The sequence below is a fragment of the Sinocyclocheilus rhinocerous genome, unplaced genomic scaffold, assembly GCF_001515625.1.
Source record: "Sinocyclocheilus rhinocerous isolate Xijiao unplaced genomic scaffold, SAMN03320098_v1.1 scaffold662, whole genome shotgun sequence".
In the NCBI taxonomy this organism is placed as follows: Eukaryota; Metazoa; Chordata; class Actinopteri; order Cypriniformes; family Cyprinidae; genus Sinocyclocheilus; species Sinocyclocheilus rhinocerous.
The window spans coordinates 3,781,497-3,808,544 of record NW_015639782.1 but is presented as its reverse complement, the minus strand read 5'-3'; the positions used below and the strand labels follow the sequence as shown (position 1 = coordinate 3,808,544).

Here is a 27,048-nt window from a genome sequence, read left to right as displayed (position 1 = left end):
TATCCAGTTCCTGAGGATTCCCAGACAAAGCATCCAGTTATTCAGCAGCCACAATAGTGTATTGGCCTGCACAGTCTTAACAGTGCCAGTGAAACACTGCATCTCTTTACTGTGGAAAAAAAATGAGGGCTGAAGGAAGGCATAGCTGCAGAGTGAAATCATGGGGGTTTCCGGGTGATAAGCAATATGAATTAAGCTGGCAGGACTGAAGGCATTCTTTGTATTGGAGATGGGCTGACTCACCCTCTTCGTGCCATATGGTGGGGGTTTGGTGTCCGGGTTTTTTTCTGGAGCACTGACCTTCACGACCAGGCTGTATTAAAGTGAGCGGCTTTTATTTCCACATCCTATCTACTCCTGACCCCTGCAGCTCACCCCACTGCTCTAGGGACAGTTTGCTTTACTGTGCTGGTGTGAGTTCCAGCACCTGCCTAACCCATTTACTCGCTGCTTCCATTCACTGTTTGTGCCAGGTCTCCATGGCTCAGATGACCTCAGATGGGCCGTTGGGGGATTTCCCACTGCTCTTTTTCTCAGGCTGATATTAGACAGAGGCACAGACCATAATAAAAGAGAATTAGATGCTGTGACCACAATTGTGACCAGATTTCAAACCTCAAGGGTTGCTGCTACTTGTTGGCGACAGTGTAACAGAGCCTGTTAGGTCTTTATGTGGAAACAGATGCAGAGGCTTCAGGATTGTTATCTTGACTCCACTTTTCCATCATAACCCTAGTCACCTCGTCTGCTTCTGTTTCGGCCCTCACTTACTCTCAACCCAGATATTAGATGGTGGTGAGTGATTTGATATAAGTCTTTACTTGAGTCACCTCTCCTGCATTCACTCCTCCAGTGCAGAATCAGAGAGCATAGTGCTAAAGGGGTTGGTTTTGACCCTTTTTAATTTTTTTATTTTTTTATTTTGCCTCTGAAGTCTAGTAATAAGGTTGATGTCAAAGTGATCGTAATTGGTCATAATTCAACTTTACATGACCTATTTCTTCCCAAGTATACTGCTGTTATAATATATATATATATATATATATATATATATATACACACACACGCATATTAAATGAAATATAATTTCACCTCTATATATAAATGATATAAATTCTAAATTATACAACCTCATAGTTTTAATAAAAAATTTTAATAAAGTAATTCAGCAATAAAAAATACAATACGTCCTACAGCCCCCTTGGACATTTACTGATGGCGCCTAGTAGGCTCTGGTTAAAAACCACTGCTTTAAATGACCCTTTTAGCTGTTTAATTTTTTATACAGTATATGGTCTGGGTGAACTGACATAGTGAACATTAGAGTAGGTTTATATAGATATCAAACACTTTTGCTACAAGAAAACAAGGACACATCTTATTTACCATGATATACAGCCTGTAAATGCTTACACAGTACAAAACTTACACAAACAGTCGCCTGGCACTGAGGAACCCCAGGCAAAGGGGTTTATAAAGAGGAGTGAAGGGGAGTGTTAACATAAAAGCTTCCTGCTCCCCACTGAGCTAAAATCTTGCCTTCAAAGCTAGTTAATGCTTAAACAGGTGAGTGGGAGTTTCGGGGTCCATAACTCTGCCGCAGTGAGTAGATTCAAGGAGCACTGTGACCTGAGGGAGGCCCCGGTCTAATGGCCAACTCCCCCCTGCTTCCTTCAAGCAGCAGCCAAACCCCATCACTGGAGCAGGGGTCATTAACCACGGCGGCTCACCCCACAAAGCACTGCGGCATTAAAGATGGGCTCTTGTGTTTTGCCTCTCTCTATTTGTTTTACTTAGTGTCCTCAATGAGTGTTTTGAAGGCTCTGGAGTGTGGAAGATTGTTTTTCTCGAAGCTATGTTTGGATGTTCTTTAGTGTGAACCGGCCAGGAGGGTCTGGTGTTAATGTTTCTGTATATGAAAAGCAATAATTGCATTTTGACATAACTGGTCTAACAAAACAGAAGAGTTTACATTTGAGTTTTCTAGATAGAAAAATGCATTAAGGGATCGCTGAAAGCTTCCAAAACAAGAGATTGCGAGTAAGTGAGTGCAGCTTTTCCTTCAACTGGAAATCAGCTTTATGACTGTGTGTGCGCTGCTTCATTTTATGATGACCTAAAGCATGTTCTCATCTATCATAAAGCAGCAGGAGTGACATGTAATTTCCCTTTTTCCACACAAATGTGCTCCGGTTTTAATACTGTATATGAGTCAGATCTCAGAGAGAATTATAGGCTAAGCTGTTCCACATGTTCACCTGATACCTGTGTGTGTGTGTGTGGTTTAAGATGCAGTGATAAGGGGAAGTGTAGGATTTTCTTATTTAGTTCTATATTGTAGATATTGTAGTTTCAGATACGGGAAGTTAAAGGGATAGTTCACCCCAAAAATGAAAATTCTTTATTCAACCTTGTGTTGTTCCAAACCTGTTTGACTTAATTACTTTGGTAGAACATTAGAACATTAAAGAAGATTTTGAGAAATCTCTCTGGGTTTTTTTTTTTTTTTGTCCAAACATTGGAAACATTAAAGAAGATTTTGATCTTTCGGGGTTTTTTTTTTTTTTTTTTTGTCCAAACATTGGAAATCAGTGGTCACCAAAAATGTTTGGTTACCAACATTCTTCAAAATAACTCTGTTTGTGTTACACAGAAGACAGAAAGTCATACAGGTTTGGAACGACATGAGGTTGAGTAAATGATGACAGAGTTTTTATTTTAGGGTGAACTATCCCTTTGAGATTTAATGTGTTTTTCCTGTTTCAGCTTAATGTGAAGAGACAACTAGAAGTAAGTCATTCGGTTGATTTCCCAGTGTAAACTATGTGAATCTGTTTGTTTGAGCAATCTGACATGTTCTTGCTCAACCGACTGAGTTTAGGGCTGGACTTCCTATTTTGTGAACAATGGCCTGTTCATAAAAGAAATAATGATGACTGATTCATTCACAAATACATTTTGGAGTCAGATCTTTTCATTGAATCATTTGATCTGGTGTACAAAACCAATCTGAATGATTTTTTTCATGGATCCAACAGATTAGGTTCTCAAGTTGGTCTCACTGAATTAAAGTTGGCGTGAAATGAAAATTCCCGTCTAGTTTCTTGTCATGTTATTGTTGTTATTGTAAATGATTCATCTATGAATGTGTATATATGTTTGTTTGTTATTGTTTGTTATACTTTATTGCTCAGCCTCGGCTGAAAATTAGTCTTTGGTCTCGCTTAACATTCAACAATGACAATACAATCCACATATCACATCAAATAAATACTTAATACATTCATCCCTCCTAAAAACACTGCAGTCCTAGCCTTTGTTCAAGAGACTTATAGCATATGATACAAAGGTATGTAAAATATGTAATAAAAAAAAAAATGACCTTAATTTTTAATCGAAAAGTCATAATTCAATCTTCTGATGAATGTATGCAGGACTTCCAATCATTTTGTCCACTTAAACCCCGTCCAATAGATAGAACCAAGTCCTGTCCTTTTTTGATAATCCATTACACTCAGATTTGCGTCACAATATAAAAGAACAGATCTGTCACTGCTTCTGTTTCATCTTAGCTTTAAATATCCAGTCAAAAACGACTTTCATTTCAAGACTTCAGAAGAGTTGGAATACAGTGATAAAGTTATATACTACTTTTATGATTTACTACTATCCAACCTGGATAAGAAGTTGTATATAAATGCAAATAGTGATGAGCAAAATACTGTCTTAGAAATAGATTTAATATCACATCTCACTCTGTTGTCTTGTTGAAATTTGTTCCAGTCGTAACAATCAAATCTAATATTTGATTAACATAATATAACGTAACATAATGCCTTTCATCACTATAGCCCATGACACACTTTTGTTTTTGTTCTTCATGATTTGTTTTCTTTTGACTGAGAGAAACATTTTAGTACGTGTTAACAGATGTTTGACTGTTGACAAGCACTGTAACTGTACTTATCAGGCTCTGTAATTTGTGGCATGCACCCAAATATGTGCTTCCTGCCACGGCGTCCCATCAGATCAGAGGCGTCTCATGCAAACATTAATATTCCAAGGTGTCCAAACAAATGAGGTTTTGTGTTTGTTATCTCTCATTGTGGGAATTCTAGTGTGACATCATCAGCGTATGTGTGCGTGAACTCGCTCCCTTCCCCCGTGGAGCTTTGAACGCTGATGATCTGAGTATGCCTGGAATTCTGAGGGAGATTTTTGTTGCTGCATGTGGCTAGAAGAGGATCGCTGATGTTAGTATCATTTCAGCTGGATCAAGATAAGATTGTTCACTCCTTCACCTTTATGAGTCACAGCGATGTTCATGATGTCCTGCACATTCCAGTGACAACCTGTCTACTGTTATGGATTCTTATGTTATGAACAAGAATTGATAGATTTGATGATTTCGATTTGAAACCTCACAGTACCTATCTCCTCTGAGCCATGCAGGGCGGCACGTCAGATCGGTGGGGTAAATAAAACATCCTGAAACAGCGCAAACATCTGTTGCACCACAGGATATTCATATTTGATGACAGTTGGGTGGTTTATGTTGGAAGGGCCTCTCTTTCTGTTGACTTTGGGAGCATTTTGCCTCTGTCTTCTCACAAAACTGATATGAGGTTACGCTATATTTGAGAGTGAATGTGAGGCCTTCTCGTAATGCCCTCCAGCTTATGTTATTTATTATGGAAGAATTGTTGCTCTTGGAGTGTTGATGTTGTATTCCTGCGTGTGCTGTGTGTGTTGGCTAATGTATTTACAACCAGATTTGTTTTCAGTGTGACTGTAAGGGCTCCACGTGTGTCTTTGGAAAGGTCAAAGGTCAGAGTGCTCCATCACTGTATTGTTGCCGCTTGTATCTCAGCCAGACGAGTGTCTGCGGAGTTCGGTCAGACCGTGTCACTGGCTGTGAGCGATGATCTGATCTACCCTGGCTTCTCTGAGAAACTATCTTTCAATGTGATATACAGAACATAACAAAGCCACATAACTCTGCTAAAGACTTCATGTCACTTACATAAAATTCACAACATGATTTCTTGAAGAAAAATGTAAAGGGTGCCTGTATGTGAAAAAGTTGCTACTGTGATGATAATGTGTCTTGGTTGGTTGGCTGCTAAGGTTTTACTTATTCACTATCGTCACAGCCGATCCTAGACTTCTGGGGGCCCTACGCAAAACTGTGTCGGTGGGGTGGGGTGGGAGGGGTCTGGGGTTATGAATGAATGAAACGCCTTTGTCCGCTTGAGAAACAGTGTCTCTTCCGCGGTTCGCTATGCTTTCAACTCGGTTTTTTTTTGTCTCGAGTAAGACATTGTATGACATTCACGTTACATTGTTTGACAGATTTTTACGTAGATAGGGTGACAGCGCACTGCATTAAAAGAAATTACATAAGCGGTTTTCATAACCGCTGGCCAAATTCAAAAACGAAACTAAAATTAAATCATCTTTGAGAGCAAGGGGGCCCCCTGGTGTTTCGGGGGCCCTACGCAGCTTGCGTACTTTGCGTATAGGGAGGATCGGCTCTGATTATCGTTCATTATAATTTATTTTGGTAGTACAAATTGTGAGTAACAAGTTATGCACAAAAATGTGAAGTTTGTTTATTAGTTGTTCTGAGTATGTGGCCGTATTTATACCTGATATTACTATCCATATAGGGGATTGTGTTCGATTTTACAAAAAAAAAAATGATGCGTTTCTAGCTCGCTCTACTCTGGTTTCAGTGGTTTTGGATTTCAACACGTTTTGACCCATGTTTGTACACTTATTTAGCACTGACCACTTAATACCAGATGTAAACAGGGCCATAGTAGTATTGATGCTTGCCTTTGCAAACACCAAAACATTTAAATGCTGAGAAGGATCATTATATAGAGAGCCGAATCAACAGAACTGTTTTTAATGAGCAAACTTAAGTGCAATAATTGTGGTTTGAATGTATCTGATAACTTTAAGTGCAGACGAACGGCTTCTCTTGTCTCGACCATCTCTTATTTCTAGTTCCAGGCTGTCTAGCAAAGTTTAACAACACAAACCTTCAGCTTCTCATTTGTCTCGCAAGACATAACATGCCCTCAGGAACTGTCAACTGGGAAATGACAGAAAAGTGTCCGCTTTCATTGGTGAGGAGATAGAACTGTTGATACGAGCTGCTCATCTGCACAGAAGTGTGTCTGTTTGATGAAACATGCATGTATGTGTATGTGAGTGGGTTTTTGAGATATTCAGCATGTCAGATCCTGCCGAGTGGTCTTAGGGTTTGCCTGTAGCTTAGAGTAACGTCACTGTGAGCATGTGCTGATGTGTGCCTGTGCATGTCGGCACCCGACTCCTCTCTGGATGGGTGAACACAATGAAGAGAACTAGACTCCCACCTCTTCACTTGAGCACACCAGCAGAATGGCTCCTTTGTGCAAAACTCCAGTCTCTAGGGGCACTGTAACATAACGTAGGGAGTAAGATACACTCTGTTCACAGAAGAGACTGCGGGGCAGACAGTGCAGATCAACAGATACACTAGACTCCCACCTCTTCACTTGAGCACACCAGCAGAATGGCTCCTTTGTGCAAAACTCCAGTCTCTAGGGGCACTGTAACATAACGTAGGGAGTAAGATAAACTCTGTTCACAGAAGAGACTGCGGGCAGACAGTGCAGATCAACAGATATAAATCAGAGATATCTCTTAGGGTCACATAAGGCAGGTTTGCCCATAGGAAAGAAAATTGAATGAGAAAACATGAGAAGGTGATGTGTGTTCATTTTTGATATTAAAATACTTTCTCTATCCCAGTTTAATGTGCTTAAAAAAAATAAAGACATTAGTTTATGAATTAATTTAAAAAATGTTAATAAACCAAATGTTTAATTCATCTTGAAAACAAAATAATATATAATTAACTATATATACTGTATATACAGCTCTGGAAAAATTAAGAGACCACTTGATTTCCCTTCACTTGATTAACGATTTATAGTTATGTGTTTGAGTCAAATGTAATTTTTGTTTTGTTCTGTAAACTACTGATGACATTTACAAATTTAAAAAAAAACTTTGTCAGAAATGACAATTGGTCAAAATAACAAAAAGATACCATGTTTTCAGATATGTTTAAATTCATTTTTAGACAACACATTACCAATGTTAGAAATTGAAGAGTTAAGAAATCAATATTTGGTGGAATAAACCTGATTTTCAATCACAACAAATGAAAACATTTGTTATTTTGAACAATTGTCTAAATGACAAAATTTTTATTTGAAATTTGGAAAAATTGTTATCAGACTAAAAAAATCTAATAAATCCAGAGAAACTGATCATTTTCAAGTGGTCTCTTCATTTTCTCCAAAGCTGTATTTATTATTATTATTATTATTATTATTATTATTATTATTAAATAATGTAATATTATAATTTCTTGGTACTCCTATGCGAGACATTTGTAAGGAAGCTATTCACAGATTTTCCCCAAAACGGTAATTGTCGAAACCAACCAACCCTATAAAGCAACTTTGTCTCAACTAATAATGTGAGTTTTGTGCAGGACTAAGCCAATCTATTTTTGACAAGTTTCAGATGGGAAAGTATTTTGAAACCTGTTTGAAAAAGGTAATTGTTGCTGCAACTTACTGCTGGAAAAAGTAACACTTCAAATGTTATTGTGTTTGCTATAGAAAGTGCAATGAGATTAAAAGGCAAATGCTTTTCAGTTTTTTCTCCTGAGGAAAAACCTTAATTCACATGTTTCTAACTGGTCAGGTTTGCCAGTATACCTTCACTCTGCAAAACTGTCCTCTGAGAAGTCATCTTTGGTTTAGGGGATATTTTCCAGAGCTGACATTGATCTGTATAAACTGGCATGAGAGACTGTTGATCTTCATCATCATGTTGATAACTCTCCCCTGTGGGGGAGGGATGTGTGTATTTACTCAAAGCCTGTCCCAGGTGGTATAGGACCCCTCCAGATTAGATCAGGACTGGGTGCCTCCCCTTACTTCACACACACAGTCATCAGAAAGAAACAGACCAGAAACTGAGGATAAATTCCCCTGCTATCCCTCAATGACTTTTAATCTGGACACCGGAAAGAAAGTGATAAATGTGAAGGAAATGCACCTTGAATGAGTCAGTTCATCAGCTGATTCCACCATTCTGGATTGCTGTGACTTGTTCAGGAACAACTGTATGACTCTCTACATCTAGGAAAAGAGATGGTGGGCCTGGCTGTCTCCTCAGCAGCTGTTTCTGGTAGGTGTTTTGTAACTCGCATGTTTGTCTTAATTTTCATTGGGATCTAGATAATTGTATTATCGAACAGTTCTCCCATTGGTCTGAATAGGGCCTTTCGCACCGCTTTAGTTCCAGAACTAAATGTACAGTCCTAAAGTACTGGGACGATTTTGCGCGAACTATTTCCCAGTACTATTTAAAGGGTTGCATTCGCACCGACAGTGTGTACTAAGAAGTGACGTAAGCCGGTCGACAGCGATGCCATTTGTGCGCGGCGTTCAACAACAGAAACAAAGAAGAACAACATTAACAACAGGAGGATGGAGCGTTTGGCCAATCAATGTCTACTTGCGTCGCGGGTAGTACCAGTTGTGCTGGTTAGACCCTGCTCCGGAGTAGGAGCTAATTTGGTTCTCGAAAAAGGCAGTCCGGTGCTAAAATCGCACACAGTTCCGGCAGGGCGAAAACGCCAAAAAGTGGGTAGTTCCACAATTAGTTCTGGTACTATGAAAAGGTTCCCGCGGTGCGAAAGGCCCTTATGATTTCCGTAGAGGGTAAAGTGAAACGTATTAATTAGTTTTAGTTAAATCTAGTCATTCCAACTTGAATTAAGCATCATAAATGTGTAAATCTGTAGCTGTATTTAGTCAGTTCATAGACATTTTAGTTGTTGAGTTTGTGTATTGCTTTATGAGTAAATCTATATAGTAGCTTCGCACTCATAAAATTCAAACTGTACAAGTTTAAACAGGTGTTGTTTTTGTTGTCTAAGCAAAATAGGCTTGTAAAAAAAGATCTCACCAAGGTGTTTAGAACTTTCTTGAGGAGCGCTGTGGCTTTCACAACCGACATACATTACTATCTCTGGTAGGCATCTTAAAGCTCTTTGGCTGCACTTTTAATGAGGTGAGGAATGTTTTCTTGTTTTGCGGCAATGTGTGAGGTGCTGAGTGCTAAAGCACTGGTGCAGTTCTGGGAAAACGCCCCATTGTCCTCTAAAAACACAGCTTTCAACGTCAACTTTACATTCCTCAACATGGCTTTTAGCTTATGTTGAAACAATGCGACTGTCAGTAAAGTGCTTTCAAGTGAGTGAGAAAGACAAATAGATTATCAACCCCAATTTGCCTGCGAGATCTCGCAGACAAAGGTGAAAACATCTCGCAAGGGGTCGATCCAAAGAAAGCAACAAACACCCCTGCCATCAAGAGAACCTTCAGGTTAACTGGATTCGACTTTGAGCGCCGTTGTGGATTTCTGTGTTCCCATTATGCTGTTTTGATGTGGTATTATCAGAGAGGGCCACATGTGAGGCTCTCTGGAGGAGAGTGGGCACATAGCCCCGTGTTGTGCTTGGCTTTTGAAATGACCCTCCACAGGTGCAGCTCAAGATAAAGAGAAGCGCAAATGTGTTTGATCTCATGTAAGAGTGTATCTCTGTAGGAATCATATATGCTTCACTGTGCTCATGTTGGTTTAAGCTTGTCTTAACGGCCCTCTGAAGACTTTTTGTTTATTATATTATGATTTCTAAATCTTTTTTGTAACCTCACCTCACCTGACTCTTGTCATCTTTATGGGAAATACACCAAAACAAAGTAAATGCTGCACATACATCTCAATTACAGCATGATTTTGCAGTTTTTGCGTATGTCGTTGTAGAACAAATGATGGCATTTTAGTTCAATAAATCTAAACTTGTTTTTTTAGCTAGGTTTACCACTTTTCCCAGTTAGCTTGACTAGCAGCATATGTTATGTTTTGGAAGCAGGTCCTCTGCATGTAATGCTGTTGTGCTCGTGTCTATACTTGGCTTAACTAGCAAGACTACATTGCTTAACTAGCTTCATCGGAAATATCAGTAACACGTTACAATAAAAAAAAATCAATTTGTTAAAATTTTTTAATGTATTAGGAACTAACAACTTTTTTAATTCATGTTTGTTCATTATATAACTAATGCTAATTTATGGAAAGTAAACTGTATTAGGAAATGTAGAAATTAAGATCGATTAATAAATGATGTAAAAGTATTGTTTATTTTTAGTTATGTTTTAGTATATGTAGAAATTAACATTATTAAGAAGTGCTGTAAAAATGTTCAAAGCTATTGCATTAATATTAACAAACTGAATCTTATTGTAAAATAATATCACTGTCAGAAAATAGGTACAAAAGCTGTCACTGGGGTGGTACATTTTCAAAAGATACAACTTTGTACCATTAAGGTACTAATATGTATACTTTAGGTACTAATATGCACCTTTAAGGTACTTATTTGCACCCATTAGTGGTAAATAAGGTACAAAGTTATACCTTTTGAAAGGGTACCACCCTGACAGCTTTTGTACCTTTTTTCCTGCCTGAACCATACAATTCTACCCATAAACAAGTGTTTCTCTTCTTTAATGAAGCCTATTCTGTAATTCTTTGTCACTTCGGTTACTATTAGATCATCAGCTTGGCTTACAAAAGACTCGAGCTTATATGCACAGCTAACACATTTACTATGCTGATACTTCACACTGCCCTGAATGGCTTGTGTTACTCCATACAGCTGGTTTTAACACTTAACTCTTTAGCACTAATAATTTGCCAAGAGGGCACATGTAGCAAATGTTGGACACTTGCAAACATTGTGCCACATTAGTTGCTACCCAACTGAGCCTCCTGGAGAAGGTCATGTTAAGGGGAAAAACGCAAAGTTAAACTCAGGCTTTTTGTGATCACAGGGGCCTTGTTTCAACAAGTCTGAATAGAGAAACACTCAAACTTACACACCGGTGGGAGTGACTGTAAGGCAGCTGGGGACACACGATGAAAGGAAGTGAGATTTTTTTGTAGTACATTAGTCAATAACAAAGGTTCTGCAACTGTGGTGAATCTAAGAAGAAAAAACACTCTTGTCAAAGCAGCAGTATGCAGACCCAAATTTCAGATGAGTCATTTCTGTACATGTGGGTGTAAGAATGTGTTTGTGTGAATTTGAGTATTTGTGTTTCTTTGTGGCTTTTAAACTCCTCACCTTCCCCATGAGATGTGATACTGAAGCTTTTTTGACATTTTCTGGACCACAGCACAATCTGACTAGAAGCACATTATTCATTAGGTTTCTCATGGGGATGTGGAAGAGGGTGGTGGCCATTTGAGTGAAGCACGGAAAAATAGAGAGAGCAGAGAGGCTGAAATAACTCTTCTCAAACCATACTATCACACATTTTTCTATACTTGAAAAATCCTGAATGTGTTTGTGTCACAATATCTTACACCGTTTGGACCAGCTTCCAAGATTGCCATTGCGGATCTTCTACAGGAACATGCTGGTAAAGAGTGTAGCCATGGTAAACTAGCATGAATGTGCAGAAAAACAGATATATCTATTACTGGAAAACAGATGATTTGAACAGGGGTGAGAATTAGGCCAAACAATATAGTATTTATATCTGGCTCACGATACGGTAATATTGCAGTTCTGTAATTTAGTGTGTAATTGTTAAAAACTATGATACAATGATTCTTGTCTCCTTAAAAATGTGTGAAATATTTCTTGAGCAACGATTGTCCATATTAGAATGATTTCTGAAGAATCATGTGACACTGAAGACTGGAGCAATGGCTGCTGAAAATTCAGCTTTGCCATCACAGGAATACATTACATTTTAAAATATATTCAAATAGAGAAAGATATTTTCAATTGTAATAATATTTCACAATATTACAGTTTTTTCTGCATTTCTGATCAAATAAATGCAGCCTTGAGACCCCAAACATTTGAACGAGAGTATATTTAATATCATTCGCTCATTCTAAAATTCATTCTGGTCGCATTTTAGTTGAATTTCCATCCATCCAATCATATCTTTTTTTGTCACTTCAGCATTTTCTCTCTCTGCTTTTGAAGGAATTCCATATACTAATACATTACTAGTGGAGTATCTGACAGCTGAAGTTGATCTGAGTCTTGACCCACCACACCTGTTAATATATTGAGCCCAGAGGCCCTGAGGTGGATACTTTGGCTCAGCTGACCCTCTGTCCAAGCCAGATTGTCCAGCTGTGTGATGGACATGGATGTTCAGCCCTGTTCACACTCCCTCTCCCTCTCCCTCCAGCCTTCTGCTCGTGATCAGTGTGGTCGCAGTGCTGACCATGAGCTCATATCCACTGGGACAGGAGGTGTTCACATGGCTTGATTACTTTCTTTGAACAAAACAGTCAGATTCCTTCCAAATCAGCAAACCTCCTGCCTGGGCACACAGTGCCTAGGATCGCTGACAAATCTGCTTTTTATTGTTTCATGCTGTCTTTGTTTTCATCCTTCAAAACATACTTGCAGTCCAGGTTTTTGGTTACATGTTTTTACTAATTTGCTGACAGTGCATTTGCTCAAACTCAAACATTCAGCATTAGTAGTAGCGGATCATTAGTAATGGGTTTGGGAGAGAAAATCTGGTTTCGCTGGTGCGTGACACTGTGTGAGCTTCAGTTTGTGGGCAGCAGTATCTGTTGAGATATCCTAGGGATGTCAGCCCGCCTCCTTCAGATTAAAACATGCAGGCTCACAACAATGTAATTGAGTCCTTCTATGTATAATCTAGACATAAGAGACCAGGGGTTAACCCACTGTCTTAACTTGTCTTGAGGGAGCTTAGATGTCAGACTTTGAATGTATTTATTGGGCTTGGACCCTCCTCTGATGCTCTCTGTGAGCTTGCTAGGTGGGATGGGAAGCTCGCCACAGATCAGAGGGTACGTCTTTGACTCTACACAGGGGTTTCTGGTTTCTCCAGCAGGGCGGTTTTCGTCCCACAGAGACCTGGAAGAGAGCTTGAGAGTCCCAGCATGAAGTTTTGAGCTCCAAACCTGTTCCAATTTATAATTCTTCTGACCCGTCATCATCCCCCATGCCCATAACTCATATTGTCTGCTGACATGTGTGTCCATACTGAAGACACTCTGTGGAATATAATGTTACAAAGAACCATGCATCTAGATCCTTTCTAATTCAGTCATATTAGCTTTACAAGCTTTTGAAAGTCAGAGACGGATGATTAATGATGAAGACCCGAGTTGATCTTAAGCCCGCTATCCCCTCTCCTCAAAAGTGTCAATGAGTGCCCACGATCAAGAAACAGAAAAATATTTTGAAAATCTAGGGTTAGGGTCACAAAGTTCTTAAGGTTGCATATTGTTATTTAAAAAAAATAATAATTAATTAATAAAAATGTAATGAGTTTGCACTCAATGATTTTTTTTTTTTTTTATGCTCCACCAAAAAAAAAATCTAAATTAATTTTAATTCAAAAATAAAAACATGATTATATTAAACGATGTGTAGTCAAGTCATTTTATGTGTGAATTTGAATGTATTTTTGAAAACATAACAAATAGGACATACATGATTATCACGTCTTTGACCAAAAACCTCTGCAACTGACATTTGTTTTCGTTTGCTTATTCATGCTGACGGGTTGATGGTTGGTCTTATTAATCTGTTGTTTTGACAAACACTTACAGTTGTATAGTCTGGTCTCTATCAACCTCTAACCCTGAGCTTTGACCTTCAGCGATGGAGCTCTTGGTGACAGAGTTGAATGTGCTGTTGAAGCTGTTGGACCATGAGACCCTGAGCTGTGCTACAGAAGAGAAGAAAACAGCCGTGAAGAACCTTCTCAGACAACTTCAGCCCTCAGGTAAATATTGAAAATCATTGTCTGATAGTTATTATCTGGTCCAAACTTGGTTTAGTGGTTGAACCACCAGCTGGTAGACCATGTATGTCCAGTCATGTTCCTGGAAAGCCACCTTCTTGCAGAGTTTAACTAAGTTACTAATTAAACATTCCTCCCCCTTCCTTCCTCCAAGAGCAAGATTGTAGACCAGTTTGGTCAGCTTAATTAGATCTGGTAGAGCACCTTGGATAAGCCTGTTAGGCCCTGTGGTCTCATCAGATTGACCACATTGAGCTATGAACTGTTTTGTTCCAGCAGAGAACTGCACAAAAATCGCAAATTAAACACCAGTCTGACAGAAAACTAATAGAAAAATATGCTTGAGACAATTTAGACAGAAAAAAACGCTTGGACCAGAAAGTGACAAGACCAGAGGGATAAACATCAGCTTGATGAGGCCTTGTTTTTCTCATAAATGAGACTGAAAAAGCTTTTGGCAGTTGTCCTACATACATATGTTTTTTTCTTTGCTCATACTTGTTCTTTGCAGTCACTGGAAAAGACAATATGTACATGAACACCTCAGTATACAGAAACGGAACCAGCTTTGTCGAATCTCTTTTTGATACATTCGGTAAGTTGAGAATATCTATGAGACTTACGTCTCTCAACATCCTCTAATATTTTGGAATATTACACTCATAAATGTGTTTTCACATTTTTACAGATTGTGACCTAGGGGACCTGAAAGTTGAAATGGAGGATCAGAAGAAAGAGCCAGTGACAAAACACACCGACCACACTGTCCCCAAACCAGTAAGAAATCTTCTCTCAGAGGATTACCCATAATGCTCTGCTCCTTAGTCCTTACGCTAATATATAGTGCATCCTTAACCCTGATGTCAGTGTGTAATAAGGGCTGTGCTCTGCAATGGTGAGATATGGCAGGAAGATTAATCATGCTGCAGTGAAACCTGCACTTCTCTTTCCAGCTGCATTGCACGTTCAGAGCCAGGCTGTTATCTTAAAGTCACGTCACCGCCAGCCCTTCACTAAGGTCCCCATAGATCCTATCCGTTATTAAGAGAGCGCACTCTTCCAGCGGTCAGATTTTTCATTGTGTGTGTCAGTGTGTTTGTGTGTCATTATTAGCACAATAGTCCTCGATGGCCAGTATCTGATGTATTTCTCAGCCGTCATCCATGTGGCATGTGGGTTTGGCTTTTGATTGGATGCAGCAGTCACACATAATTTGTTATTGGGTTAACTTGCCGAGTGGTGGAACGGAGCCACATAGCTTTGCGATATTGAGGACTCACTGAAAAGCAGATGTTAAGTGTGAATTAATGTGATGGGGCAGACAGATAGAGTAAATCATTGTTTGCCACATTTTTTTGGACCAGAGCACAGCGGATTCGCCACCCCCCCTGCCCAACACACCACCTCCAGAGGATTACTATGAAGAAGCCGTTCCACTCAGCCCTGGAAAGATGCCAGAATATATCACCAGCCGCAGTGAGTCTTGTTGCTGTATGTCTGTTGCCTGGAAAACATGGCATTGTCTATATAAATTCCTATAGATAATATAACTTGGAGAGTGATGTTACAACTTTGTGTTCTTGCAAGAGTCAGAGCGTTGACGACAGATCTTCACACTATATACATGAACCACTTGAATTCAAAGTGAATAGCAGTTTTTAACCCATTTGCTTCCTTAATGGGACACATTTTCAGATGAAACCGTATATTAAAAAAGGAAAAATCCTAATGAAGAAGTCGGTTCCTAATGAATTTTATTCCTTAGGAATTGCCTGGATTGTGGAAATGCAAATGTTACATACCAGAATGGAGCTATACTGAATGTGACGCTACAAAAACAATGTTTAAATAGCTATAGATTTACATTATACAAGAGCTTACAAAGTGGCATCAGCTTAAAAAGTTGGTTCAGTGCAAATGACTACATTTTAAATTAAAAATGGCATAGATAACCTTTTTTTATCTGGAATAAACTGTACAATTAATTGTTTAAAAGAACACCAATAATGTGCATTAGGAAAGTAAATATATCGAGTACTACAACACTGATAGTTACTCCTTTATTTCAGTTTAAATGAATAGAGCCAAGTCTTGACTGTCTTTAAAAATAAAAAAATAAAAATTGAGTGTTTTTATGCTTCAAATAAAGCAATGGCAGTTTAATAATGATGCTAAAAGAAGACTTTGCATTTGCATTACAATTCAGTGAGAAGATAAGAGATCACACATCTAAATTTCACTTCACAGAGGATTGCCAATTAGTTCATGCACATTGCCATGCAACCTTTTGGCAAAGGCTTTTACTTCGTCTTAATGTCCTTCCTCAAAGCCAGCTTTTTTATTTGCACTGTAGGTAAACTCTTTAAATATGAAAATTGTTTGCAAAAATTGGGAAGAGCATGTTATACATTTTTTTTCACAATATATTGTGCCCATTATGCATCTCTCTCTTATCTACAGGCAGCTCCAGTCCTCCTAATTCCATTGAAGATGGATATTATGAAGATGCTGAGAACAATTACCCAACAACTCAAGTGAACGGACAACGCAAAAACTCCTGTAAGCGGGAGAACCCTGATACTATAAATAGCGATGTCATGTCTCAGTAGTATTAGTATGTCATTACTCCTCCTGCAGATAATGACTCGGATGCCTTAAGCAGTTCTTATGAGTCATATGATGAGGAAGAGGAAGAGAAAGGCCAGCGTTTGACACACCAGTGGCCCTCAGAGGAGAACTCTATGGCCCCGGTGAGAGACTGCCATATCTGTGCCTTCCTGCTGAGGAAAAAACGCTTCGGCCAGTGGGCCAAACAACTCACTGTCATCCGCGAGAACAGACTCCAGGTGAGCTGCCAAAAGCCCTAAGGGATAAAAATGAGCCTTGATTTTTCTTGATGATGTTATGAATGATACATGGAAACCTCTGAATGTTGTTTTATAGTGCTATAAAAGCTCTAAAGACCAGTCACCCTACACTGACATACCACTCAGCCTGTGCACCGTCATCTACGTGCCCAAAGATGGCCGGAGGAAGAAGCACGAGCTCCGATTCTCTCTTCCCGGTGGAGAGGCGCTGGTGTTAGCCATGCAGAGCAAGGAGCAGGCCGAGAAATGGCTCCAAGTAAACACAGTCCCTCGCTCGCACACTTGGATATCCATCCATCATACGTACACACAATAGATGTATCCTGCTGCCAGAAACAATATTGCACAAGAGGAAAATAGCTTTTGTAAAAGGGACCCCCTGTGTGATGGACTATGTTTACACTTGTAGGGAACCACTGATGTGTGTGTATCTTTGTGTGATTGCAGGTGGTGCGTGATGTTACAGGTCAGGGGAATGGGTTGGACAGCCCATCTTCTCCCATGATTCCTAGGAAGATTGAACTGGATAAGGTGGGATTCCAGCACACATTTGTCTCATTCATGACTCCTGTGCATCTCATCTTCATTACTGACATATAAAGCGTGCCAAAGATGGATTGGAGGAACTTTTGGGGATATGCTTTTTGTAAAAGGTGGTCTCATTGTGACTAGAGTTGGTTAGGAAAATAATTCCACCTGTTACACGTAAGATGAATACCTCATGACCTTTTCCTTGCAAAAAAATAATTTTAAAATCATATTATTGTCAATTTACACACAATAGATGTATCCTGCTGCCAGAAACAATATTGCACAAGAGGAAAATAGCTTTTGTAAAAGGGACCCCCTGTGTGATGGACTATGTTTACACTTGTAGGGAACCACTGATGTGTGTGTATCTTTGTGTGATTGCAGGTGGTGCGTGATGTTACAGGTCAGGGGAATGGGTTGGACAGCCCATCATCTCCCATGATTCCTAGGAAGATTGAACTGGATAAGGTGGGATTCCAGCACACATTTGTCTCATTCATGACTCCTGTGCATCTCATCTTCATTACTGACATATAAAGCGTGCCAAAGATGGATTGGAGGAACTTTTGGGGATATGCTTTTTGTAAAAGGTGGTCTCATTGTGACTAGAGTTGGTTAGGAAAATAATTCCACCTGTTACACGTAAGATGAATACCTCATGACCTTTTCCTTGCAAAAAAATAATTTTAAAATCATATTATTGTCAATTGTACATTGTACATGTCCAAAACCTTGTTAAGTACTTTTTGTAAGCATTCCAATTCTATGCTTACTTTACTCCTTATACTACTGTTCAAAAGTTTGGGGTTTGTAACATCAATTTCTTTCTTTCTTTCTTTTTTTTTTTTGTTGAAGAAATTATTACTTTTATTCAGGAAGTTCAAAATTGATTGATCAAAAGTGTACTTTGAAAAAAATACTTTGTCTTCATCAAAGAATCCTAAAAAAGCATCACAGTTTTCACAAATTGATAATAATAAGAAATGTTTATTGAACACCAATTCAGCATATTAGAATTATTTCTGAAGGATCATGTGACACTGAAGACTGGAATAATGATGCTGAAAATTCAGCTTTGCCATTACAGGAATAAATTACATTTTAAAATAAATTTGTTGTTTTAACAGTTGTTTTAAATTGTAATAGTATTTCACAATATTACTTCTTTTACTGGATTTTTGATCAAATAAATGCAACCTTGGTGAGCATAAGAGAAAAAAATAAATCTAACTGACCTCAAACTTTTGAACAGTAGTGCATATAAATTGTTGTTCTAAATGGATGCGAGTCTGTCCTCTATTATTGTATGTAATTACATCCCCAGTGCTGCTGTGAATGCCGGTCTGAGTGTGTGTGTCTGTGTGTGTAAACAGACTGACAGCATTTAAATGTTCTGGGCTCAATTTCCATCTGCTTTAATTAAAAGGTGTCAAGCTCAGGGTGGTAAATTCTGTCAGAGCAGCTGTAAATAATGAACACTGTTGCTGTAGCAGTCTGGTCTGGTCACCCTGTTCCTACACCTACTTTCCAATAATCTGCATATCTTATTGTACAGTATTAGCTATATAAGAGTTATGGATGTGTATTGCTAAAAATGTGGCATGTTTAGTTTGATCTGACTGTGCTGTTGTCCCTGTAGTGGTGCTCTTCAGAGAAGCAAACCTCAGATTCTGACAGTATGCCAAGTGGAGAAAGTGCGCGCGAAAATGGATGCGAGTCTGTCCTCTATTATTGTATGTAATTACATCCCCAGTGCTGCTGTGAATGCCGGTCTGAGTGTGTGTGTCTGTGTGTGTAAACAGACTGACAGCATTTAAATGTTCTGGGCTCAATTTCCATCTGCTTTAATTAAAAGGTGTCAAGCTCAGGGTGGTAAATTCTGTCAGAACAGCTGTAAATAATGAACTCTGTTGCTGTAGCAGTCTGGTCACAAGAGCACCCTGTTCCTACACCTACTTTCCAATAATCTGCATATCTTATTGTACAGTATTAGCTATATAAGAGTGATGGATGTGTATTGCTAAAAATGTGGCATGTTTAGTTTGATCTGACTGTGCTGTTGTCCCTGTAGTGGTGCTCTTCAGAGAAGCAAACCTCAGATTCTGACAGTATGCCAAGTGGAGAAAGTGCGCGCGATGGACGGGAAAATTGTGAGATCTTCAGTTTATTCTTCTCTGATTACACCTTTGACTTTGATTTATTTTCAGGGGGGGGGTTTTCTAACCTGACTTACAGTTCTTCTGTTTTTCTCATTACTAGTAGTTTACTCCAAAGTAAAAAGTAAAGTGAAAGTATTCATCCTGCAGTGTTTTTGTTACACATATGTACACCTTAGCAGCTGCGTAGCAACACTCTGGCAACCACCCAAAACACCCTAGCGACCACATAGCAATGTATTAAAAACCACTCAGACCACCTAATCAACAACACAACAACTCAGAAAGCCTTAGAAACCACAAAGCAACTCCCTCACTGCGAGAAAAAAAATACCCAACACCTTAGAATCTGCATAGCAACACCCTGGCAACCACATAGCAACATATTAAAAACTACTCAGAGCACCTCATCAACAACACAACAACTCAGAAAGCCTTAGAAACAAAGCAACTCCCTCACACCCATAACCCCTTAAAAACTGCACAGCAACACCCTGGCAACGAACAACTCAAAAAATCAATATCATTGGCAAGTTTTTAGTTGCAAGAAACACTCACAATTCCTTCTGAATGTAAAAATCTTGTTTCTCTCTTTCCCTCCCTCTCTCTCTCTCTCACGCATCTTTTTTTCCTGAGCTTTGTCACAGGTGCTCTATTAACAAGAAGGAAGTCTTTATGCAGGATGTGGATTGTTTGTGATTATCATTGTTTGGACCAGTGAAAGTCTTTATTAGCTTTGGCCTAATTCCTGCAGATTGTGTGTCTGTACACCACACATATCTTACATTTATTTCATTGACCCATCAAACGTGTGTTTACAGGTAAACCCAAGCGAGGTGCACTGTCAGAGCTAACGGGCACCGTAAGCCGAGCTGCAGGAAGAAAAATCACAAGAATTATCAGTTTCTCCAAAAGAAAGCCTCCACTGCCAGGAGACGCCCGCACGCCACTCGACCAGGATCCTCGGTGTGGTAGGAGACTCATCTTTCTCTTTCGTCTCCCTTTCTCTTTCTCAGATTACAATACCCGTGACTCTCTCCACCTGTTATTTTCAACTTCTCTTTCTTAGCCTTTGATGTCAGACAGTGAAGTGGAATAAATCTACACCATGAAACAGGTGGGCGTACTGTAATAATTGCTGTAATTCTTTGTGTGTGTGTGTGTGTGTGTGTGTCAGGTTATGTAGGAGTGCTGTTGAATCAGTGCTGCAAGGAACACTGGTGTCGTGTGCAGGCCGGATCTCTTTACCTTTACCATGAGAAAGGAGAACAGCGGGTCCCCCACACCACTGTGGCTCTGAAGGGATGCGAAATTGTCCCAGGCCTCGGGCCCAAGCACCCCTTCGCCCTGAGGATACTGAAAGGAGGTGCAGAGCTGGCAGCTTTAGAGGTACTGAATGTTTTCTGTGACGTTTTCACGGCAATGCTTCATAGAGCTGTATTCGAGCAGTTAGCACACATGCTACAAGCAAATTTAGTTTTGGTTTTTGTGTGGGTTTGGATCTTTGTTCTGATCTACCTCCCTATTATTTTTTTTGTCATCTTTCAATCTATACTACTGTATAAGGATGCACCAATATGACAATTCTGGCTGATAAAGACAAGCCAACAATGTTTTATTGCGGATATTAAAATGACTTACTGTTTTGTCTAAATAAATAAAAATAAACAAAGAAAGCTTAAATGCTACAGGTGACTATAGGCATCATATCATTATAATGTAGATTATGAAAAATTTATATTAATTCTGAGATTTGCCGAATATTACAGCAAATAATATCCAATATTGACTGACACTGATAAATGTAAAAATCTATAATATTGGCAAATAACCAATATGGCTCCAACAAGTGTCATTTTAGTATTATTTATGCAGTATTATAATTTTTATTATTATTTGAATTAGCTTTTGTTTTAATATTTTTTAGTTTTCATTTTAATTGTAGCTTACTTTATTAATTTTTTATATTTTAATTTAGGTTCAATTTATTTTCATTTGTTATTTTATTGTAATTAGTTGCCAATGCAACGTTTAAGTTTTAGTTGAGTTTTTTCCATTTAATATTTATATTCTACTTTATTTCAGTTAATAAAAAAGTTTTAAATAATTTTGTTAACAGTAACAACTCTGGTAGTGATGTATCGTGCATTCCTACTATACTATCAACACAACGACAAAAGCTCAAAAATGATTTTTAAAAATGTTTTGTAATTCTTTAATACTCATTTATCATGTGTGATAAATAAATTCTGAACGAATCTTAATTTATGTCTGTGTGTGATATATTTTGTCTCTAGCTCTGTGCTTGTAGCTCATGTTTGTTTCTGTGTGTGTTTGTTGTGTTAGGCGAGTTGTTCGGAGGACATGGGCCGCTGGCTGGGAGTCTTGTTGGCAGAAACCGGTTCCTCTGCTGACCCCGAGTCCCTACATTATGACTATGTAGATGTGGAAACTATTGCCAACATCCGTACAGCTGCCCGTCACTCTTTCCTGTGAGTTGAGAGTGAAGGAGATGAGGGCTGGAGTTTTAGATTGGGTCATCTTGTTGATTTTCACTACCTTAACTGTTCTTGTTTCTTTTCCTGTTTATTTAGATGGGCAACCTCCACAGATTCCAGAACGTATGATGAGGTCCCTTTCGAAGCCATAGAGGTTTGTGGTCGCAGATGAACAAACATTTGATCATGTACTTACACTCTAACACAGTGGTTTCCAGCCTTTTTCTCAGAGGACACTTTTTACAAGCCATATGCTTCACAACCCTCCCTCCAAAAGAAAATTCTTCACAAAAAAGCACTTCATTTTATGTGCACAGACTTAAATTCAAAGCATATAGAGAGAAATACAAAACATGTACATGCATCAAAGAGAGCATGGTAATTCTGTTAACCTTTAAGAAGAGATCAGATGTATCCTTGTGCAGAACCCGGTTCCTCTGCTGCCCCCGAGTCCCTACATTATGACTATGTAGATGTGGAAACTATTGCCAACATCCGTACAGCTGCCCGTCACTCTTTCCTGTGAGTTGAGAGTGAAGGAGATGAGGGCTGGAGTTTTAGATTGGGTCATCTTGTTGATTTTCACTACCTTAACTGTTCTTGTTTCTTTTCCTGTTTATTTAGATGGGCAACCTCCACAGATTCAAGAACGTATGATGAGGTCCCTTTCGAAGCCATAGAGGTTTGTGGTCGCAGATGAACAAACATTTGGTCATGTGCTTCCACTCTAACACAGTGGTTTCCAGCCTTTTTCTAAGAGAACACTTTTTACAAGCCATATGCTTCACAACCCTCCCTCCAAAAGAAAACTCTTCACAAAAAAAGCACTTCATTTTATGTGCACAGACTTACATTCAAAGCATATAGAAAGAAATACACAACATTTATGTACATGCATCATAGTGAAATCATTATCTAATTTATTTAACCTTTTTTTTTTAAATAGAGAAAAGTCTTCTCTTTGACCATGGCAATTCTGTTAACCTCATTCAAACATAAACTTGTTTTAGAAGAGGTCAGATATCCTTGTGCCTTTTATTTAGATGGGCAACCTCCACAGATTCAAGAACGTATGATGAGGTCCCTTTCGAAGCCATAGAGGTTTGTGGTCGCAGATGAACAAACATTTGGTCATGTGCTTCCACTCTAACACAGTGGTTTCCAGCCTTTTTCTAAGAGAACACTTTTTACAAGCCATATGCTTCACAACCCTCCCTCCAAAAGAAAACTCTTCACAAAAAAAGCACTTCATTTTATGTGCACAGACTTACATTCAAAGCATATAGAAAGAAATACACAACATTTATGTACATGCATCATAGTGAAATCATTATCTAATTTATTTAACCTTTTTTTTTTAAATAGAGAAAAGTCTTCTCTTTGACCATGGCAATTCTGTTAACCTCATTCAAACATAAACTTGTTTTAGAAGAGGTCAGATATCCTTGTGCCTCTGTGTGCATGTGGCGTGACTGGACTTTAATGAAAGATGAGAAGTGTGTGATGACTCTGTATGCAGTAATCGGGGGTTAGAGCAGGTTCAGTCGTCATGGCCTCTGGCCTCTGAATGGCTTGTTAAACCTGTGCTGAACCCTCAGACACTCACACAGAAGCTTCAGTTCTCCATCTGTGCGTGCCTCAAATCATGTGATCAGGCTACACAATAAAAAATTTTTTTTAAAAACTGTTTGATTTTTAAACTGTTTTTTTTCCCCCTCAGTTGTTTATGTAACATAAGGGTCAATCAGTTTAAATTTTCATATTTATTGCATTGTGCCATCTCCAGCCAAAACAATAAATTGGAGAAAAAATTTGTCTTTTTAATAACAATATAAAGTATTTTTAAATAACAAACTGTTAACTAAAATGTGAAAATATATAGTAAATATATCATAATAATAATATATTATATATAACCTTTTAGACTGAAAGCCCCCCTCCCCCCAACACTGCTATAATTATTACAAAACTGCTTGTTTATAATTGACAAAGCTGCATCTTTTTTTGGTGAAAAAACAGAAACAATAGTCATTGAGTGATTTTTAATTTTTTTTTATAATATTAATGTTCATTGTATTAATACATATTTTGAATCATTTTAAGTCATCTTCAGCCTTCTTGGAAGTTTGCTGAGGCCCCCCAATGGGTCTTGGCTCCCTTTTAGAGAACCAATGTAGTAAATAGACAAAATTCTACATTATATTTCACTTTATTTTTTTATTTAAAAAATAAATGAATAAATAAATAAATACATTTGTGGATATTTGTTGATGTGTTTATAAAAACACAATTGGCATCAACTATATTAATATACTATGTTAATCATTTGAGTATGAGGGATACAAATGGCATTGGAACGGTATGAAGCAGCGTACAGTACAGCAGTTTAAATATGGTACACCTTTTCTCTTCAGCAGGAAAATCAGAGGTTGATGGGAGGAGCACAAACAAAACGTCGTTCTTCTTTCTCCAGCAGTGACACAGGAAAGCCCAGTCCACAAATCACTCTAAAACGCCACGGCTCCAGTGAGTCCCATCACACTCTGCACTGTGCTAGTTGTGCTTATAACAAACACAGCTGTTAGATTCAGCATTGTCTTTAACGTAGAGTATGATGGTTTTAAGTTTTTATTAGCAGCCTGCTGACTGCTCAACCCTATTTTGGCCCTTTTGAAAATGGCTGCAGAGTTCTTGTCATATCAGAAGCAGTCAGAATGATTTAACCTGAGCTTAACAAGACATTTTGGTTTGATCTACAGCTTTCTGCATTTTCACACTCATTCTCTCACCAGATAAGTGCTAAAAGCATTGCCACCTTCCCACAGACTTCTAGGGTCTGATCTTTGACCTTTACTTGACATTTCAGACGCAAATCAGTACGGGAGGTATGGGAAAACGCGGGCACAGGAGGACGCACGCCAATACTTGAAAGAAAAAGAAGACCTGGAAAAAGAAATAGATAGTATCAGAAGTGCCCTAGTCTCACTGAGGAAAAAGAAACGAGAGGCCAAAGAGAAGATGAAGGGTGCACCGGGTGAGAAAGCAAGCTTTCCTGCCTATTTAATGAGATGCTTTCAAAATAGTTAAACAAGTCACTTTCCCCCACTTTTACTAGCAAAAATAGCTTTTTATTGCTTGTTTCTTTTAGCATATTGCAACATTTAATTCAATCACGTATATGTATGTCCTCGTTTCTCTTTTATATCCATGTTTAGATGATACATAGTGTTCATAAATTCTTCTCTTGAGAGGGTACCAGCCATATTATCATAACACAGAACACTTTTAAATCACAATATTGCCTGAAGAAATGAAGACGGCTATAAATATAGTTGTACTGTAAAATGATGATTATATTATTTTTCATGAATACTACATTTTTTATTTTACATTGAAATAGCATTAATACAATAGTAATGTTTCTTACTGTGTTTAAAATTTTAGTTGTAATAATAATTATAATTATTTGAAATAGTATATTGTAATATTATTTCAGTAATCGTAATATTTCATATTTTGTTTAACATTTTAGTAATAATGATGTTGACGTTTCTTTGCTTTTATATGGTCATAATGGATCTGCCAAAAATGCATATGTAAACTGAACTATATACATATTGTGCAGATAAGCAGAAGTTAGCTTTAGAGGAGCGCGTAGCCCAGTTAGAGGACAGCTGTCGTGTGAAAGAGGGAGAGCGTGTGGACCTAGAGCTCAAGCTCACGCAGGTGAAGGAGAACCTGAAGAAATCTTTGGCTGGTGGAGAACTGGGGGCACCTACAGAGTCTAAAACTACAAACAAGGTACTGACTGGACCTAAAAAGCAAATATTAGAATTAACAGTTTGATCGAAATTGTTAAATATGGTACTTGTTTACCTTACAGACTCAAAGGATGGAGACTCAGTATATTGAGTCATTTCTCCCTGTCAACTGCACCTCTGAAATGCGTAAGCGGCCCCCCTCCATCTATGCATCCACGAAGGGAAACGTTATGCAGAAAGCCAAGGTAAACACATCAGTGTTCACAACATTATCCAGTGCAATGCATCAAAAGACCGATAATGCAAACGGAACAGTTTGTTGCATCAATAGAGATCACATTAAAACATTCAATCTATTTCTAATGAGTTTCATCGATTAGTTTGGGGTCCTGCTATTAAGTCTTATATATTGCAGAATGGCCTGTATGTGTGTAACTTAAACCTTAATGCTTTATTTTTAACCAGGAATGGGAATCTAAGAAGGGGACTTAAACTGCTGATCAGGAATGTCAAGGTTAACATGAGGACTTTTCAACCACCTTTCTCTAACACAGATTGCTGTATATGCATATATATTGACTATGACGACTGCCACTTTTGTAACTTTATAATGGGGTTAGAATGACAAAGCAGCCACTCTATTATAATACTTTGTAGTCAAATGATGATGTCCTCTTCAAGTCTTGTGAAGTTCCATGTTACAGGCACAAAATATTGAAGGATTGAGATGGTATGAGGAAATAATAGTTTGTCCTTTGAACGTGCACAAAAGATTTGTGGGTAGGTTGTAAAGAAAGATGGGAATGCATGCGAGACAATCCACTTTAAAATAGTATGTTAAGAGAGGCATGATTGGTGACTGATTTGTACAAAGTGTGTTTTTACACTCCATTGCTTGCACAGTACTTCTGGGGTAACTCCTGCTCTTAACCAAGTGGTGCTAATAACGGTGTACACACAATGATTGTAAATAATTTTAACATTACTTTTTAATCTAGCCTCAATGTATCTTACTGATACTTCTGTTTATAACCTTTTGTTTTTTCACCTTTTAATGTGAGTAACATTTGCACTTTAAATGTCTTTAGACATGGAGATGGGAATATTCTTTTAATAAAGAAAAAAACAAAACTATTTTTGTTCCTTTGTTATAGACTTCATGGTTGTGGCTAGAAGGGATACAGCTACGGTCAGAAGTGACGCAAAATCTATCCAGATGGACAGGAAGAAAGTGGGGGGGGGAAAAAATAAAAATGTAAAAAAAGAAATTTAAATGGACAGTA

General features: G+C 38.3%; 1 protein-coding gene across 1 annotated transcript; it reads left to right on the top strand.

Moving 5' to 3' along the window:
- Positions 1-8,180: 8,180 nt before the first annotated feature.
- Positions 8,181-26,999, top strand: LOC107752034 (actin filament-associated protein 1-like 1). The gene is made up of 19 exons (XM_016567887.1): positions 8,181-8,259; positions 13,809-13,934; positions 14,464-14,547; positions 14,641-14,729; positions 15,317-15,428; positions 16,413-16,511; positions 16,590-16,798; positions 16,896-17,084; positions 17,267-17,350; positions 19,422-19,500; positions 20,328-20,477; positions 20,684-20,895; positions 21,853-21,998; positions 22,101-22,158; positions 24,422-24,530; positions 24,871-25,038; positions 25,630-25,805; positions 25,888-26,010; positions 26,231-26,999. The coding sequence occupies exons 1-19, from the start codon at positions 8,223-8,225 to the stop codon at positions 26,255-26,257; spliced, it is 2,277 nt and encodes a 758-aa protein (XP_016423373.1). The 5' UTR covers positions 8,181-8,222; the 3' UTR covers positions 26,258-26,999.
- The last annotated feature ends 49 nt before the right edge of the window (positions 27,000-27,048 follow it).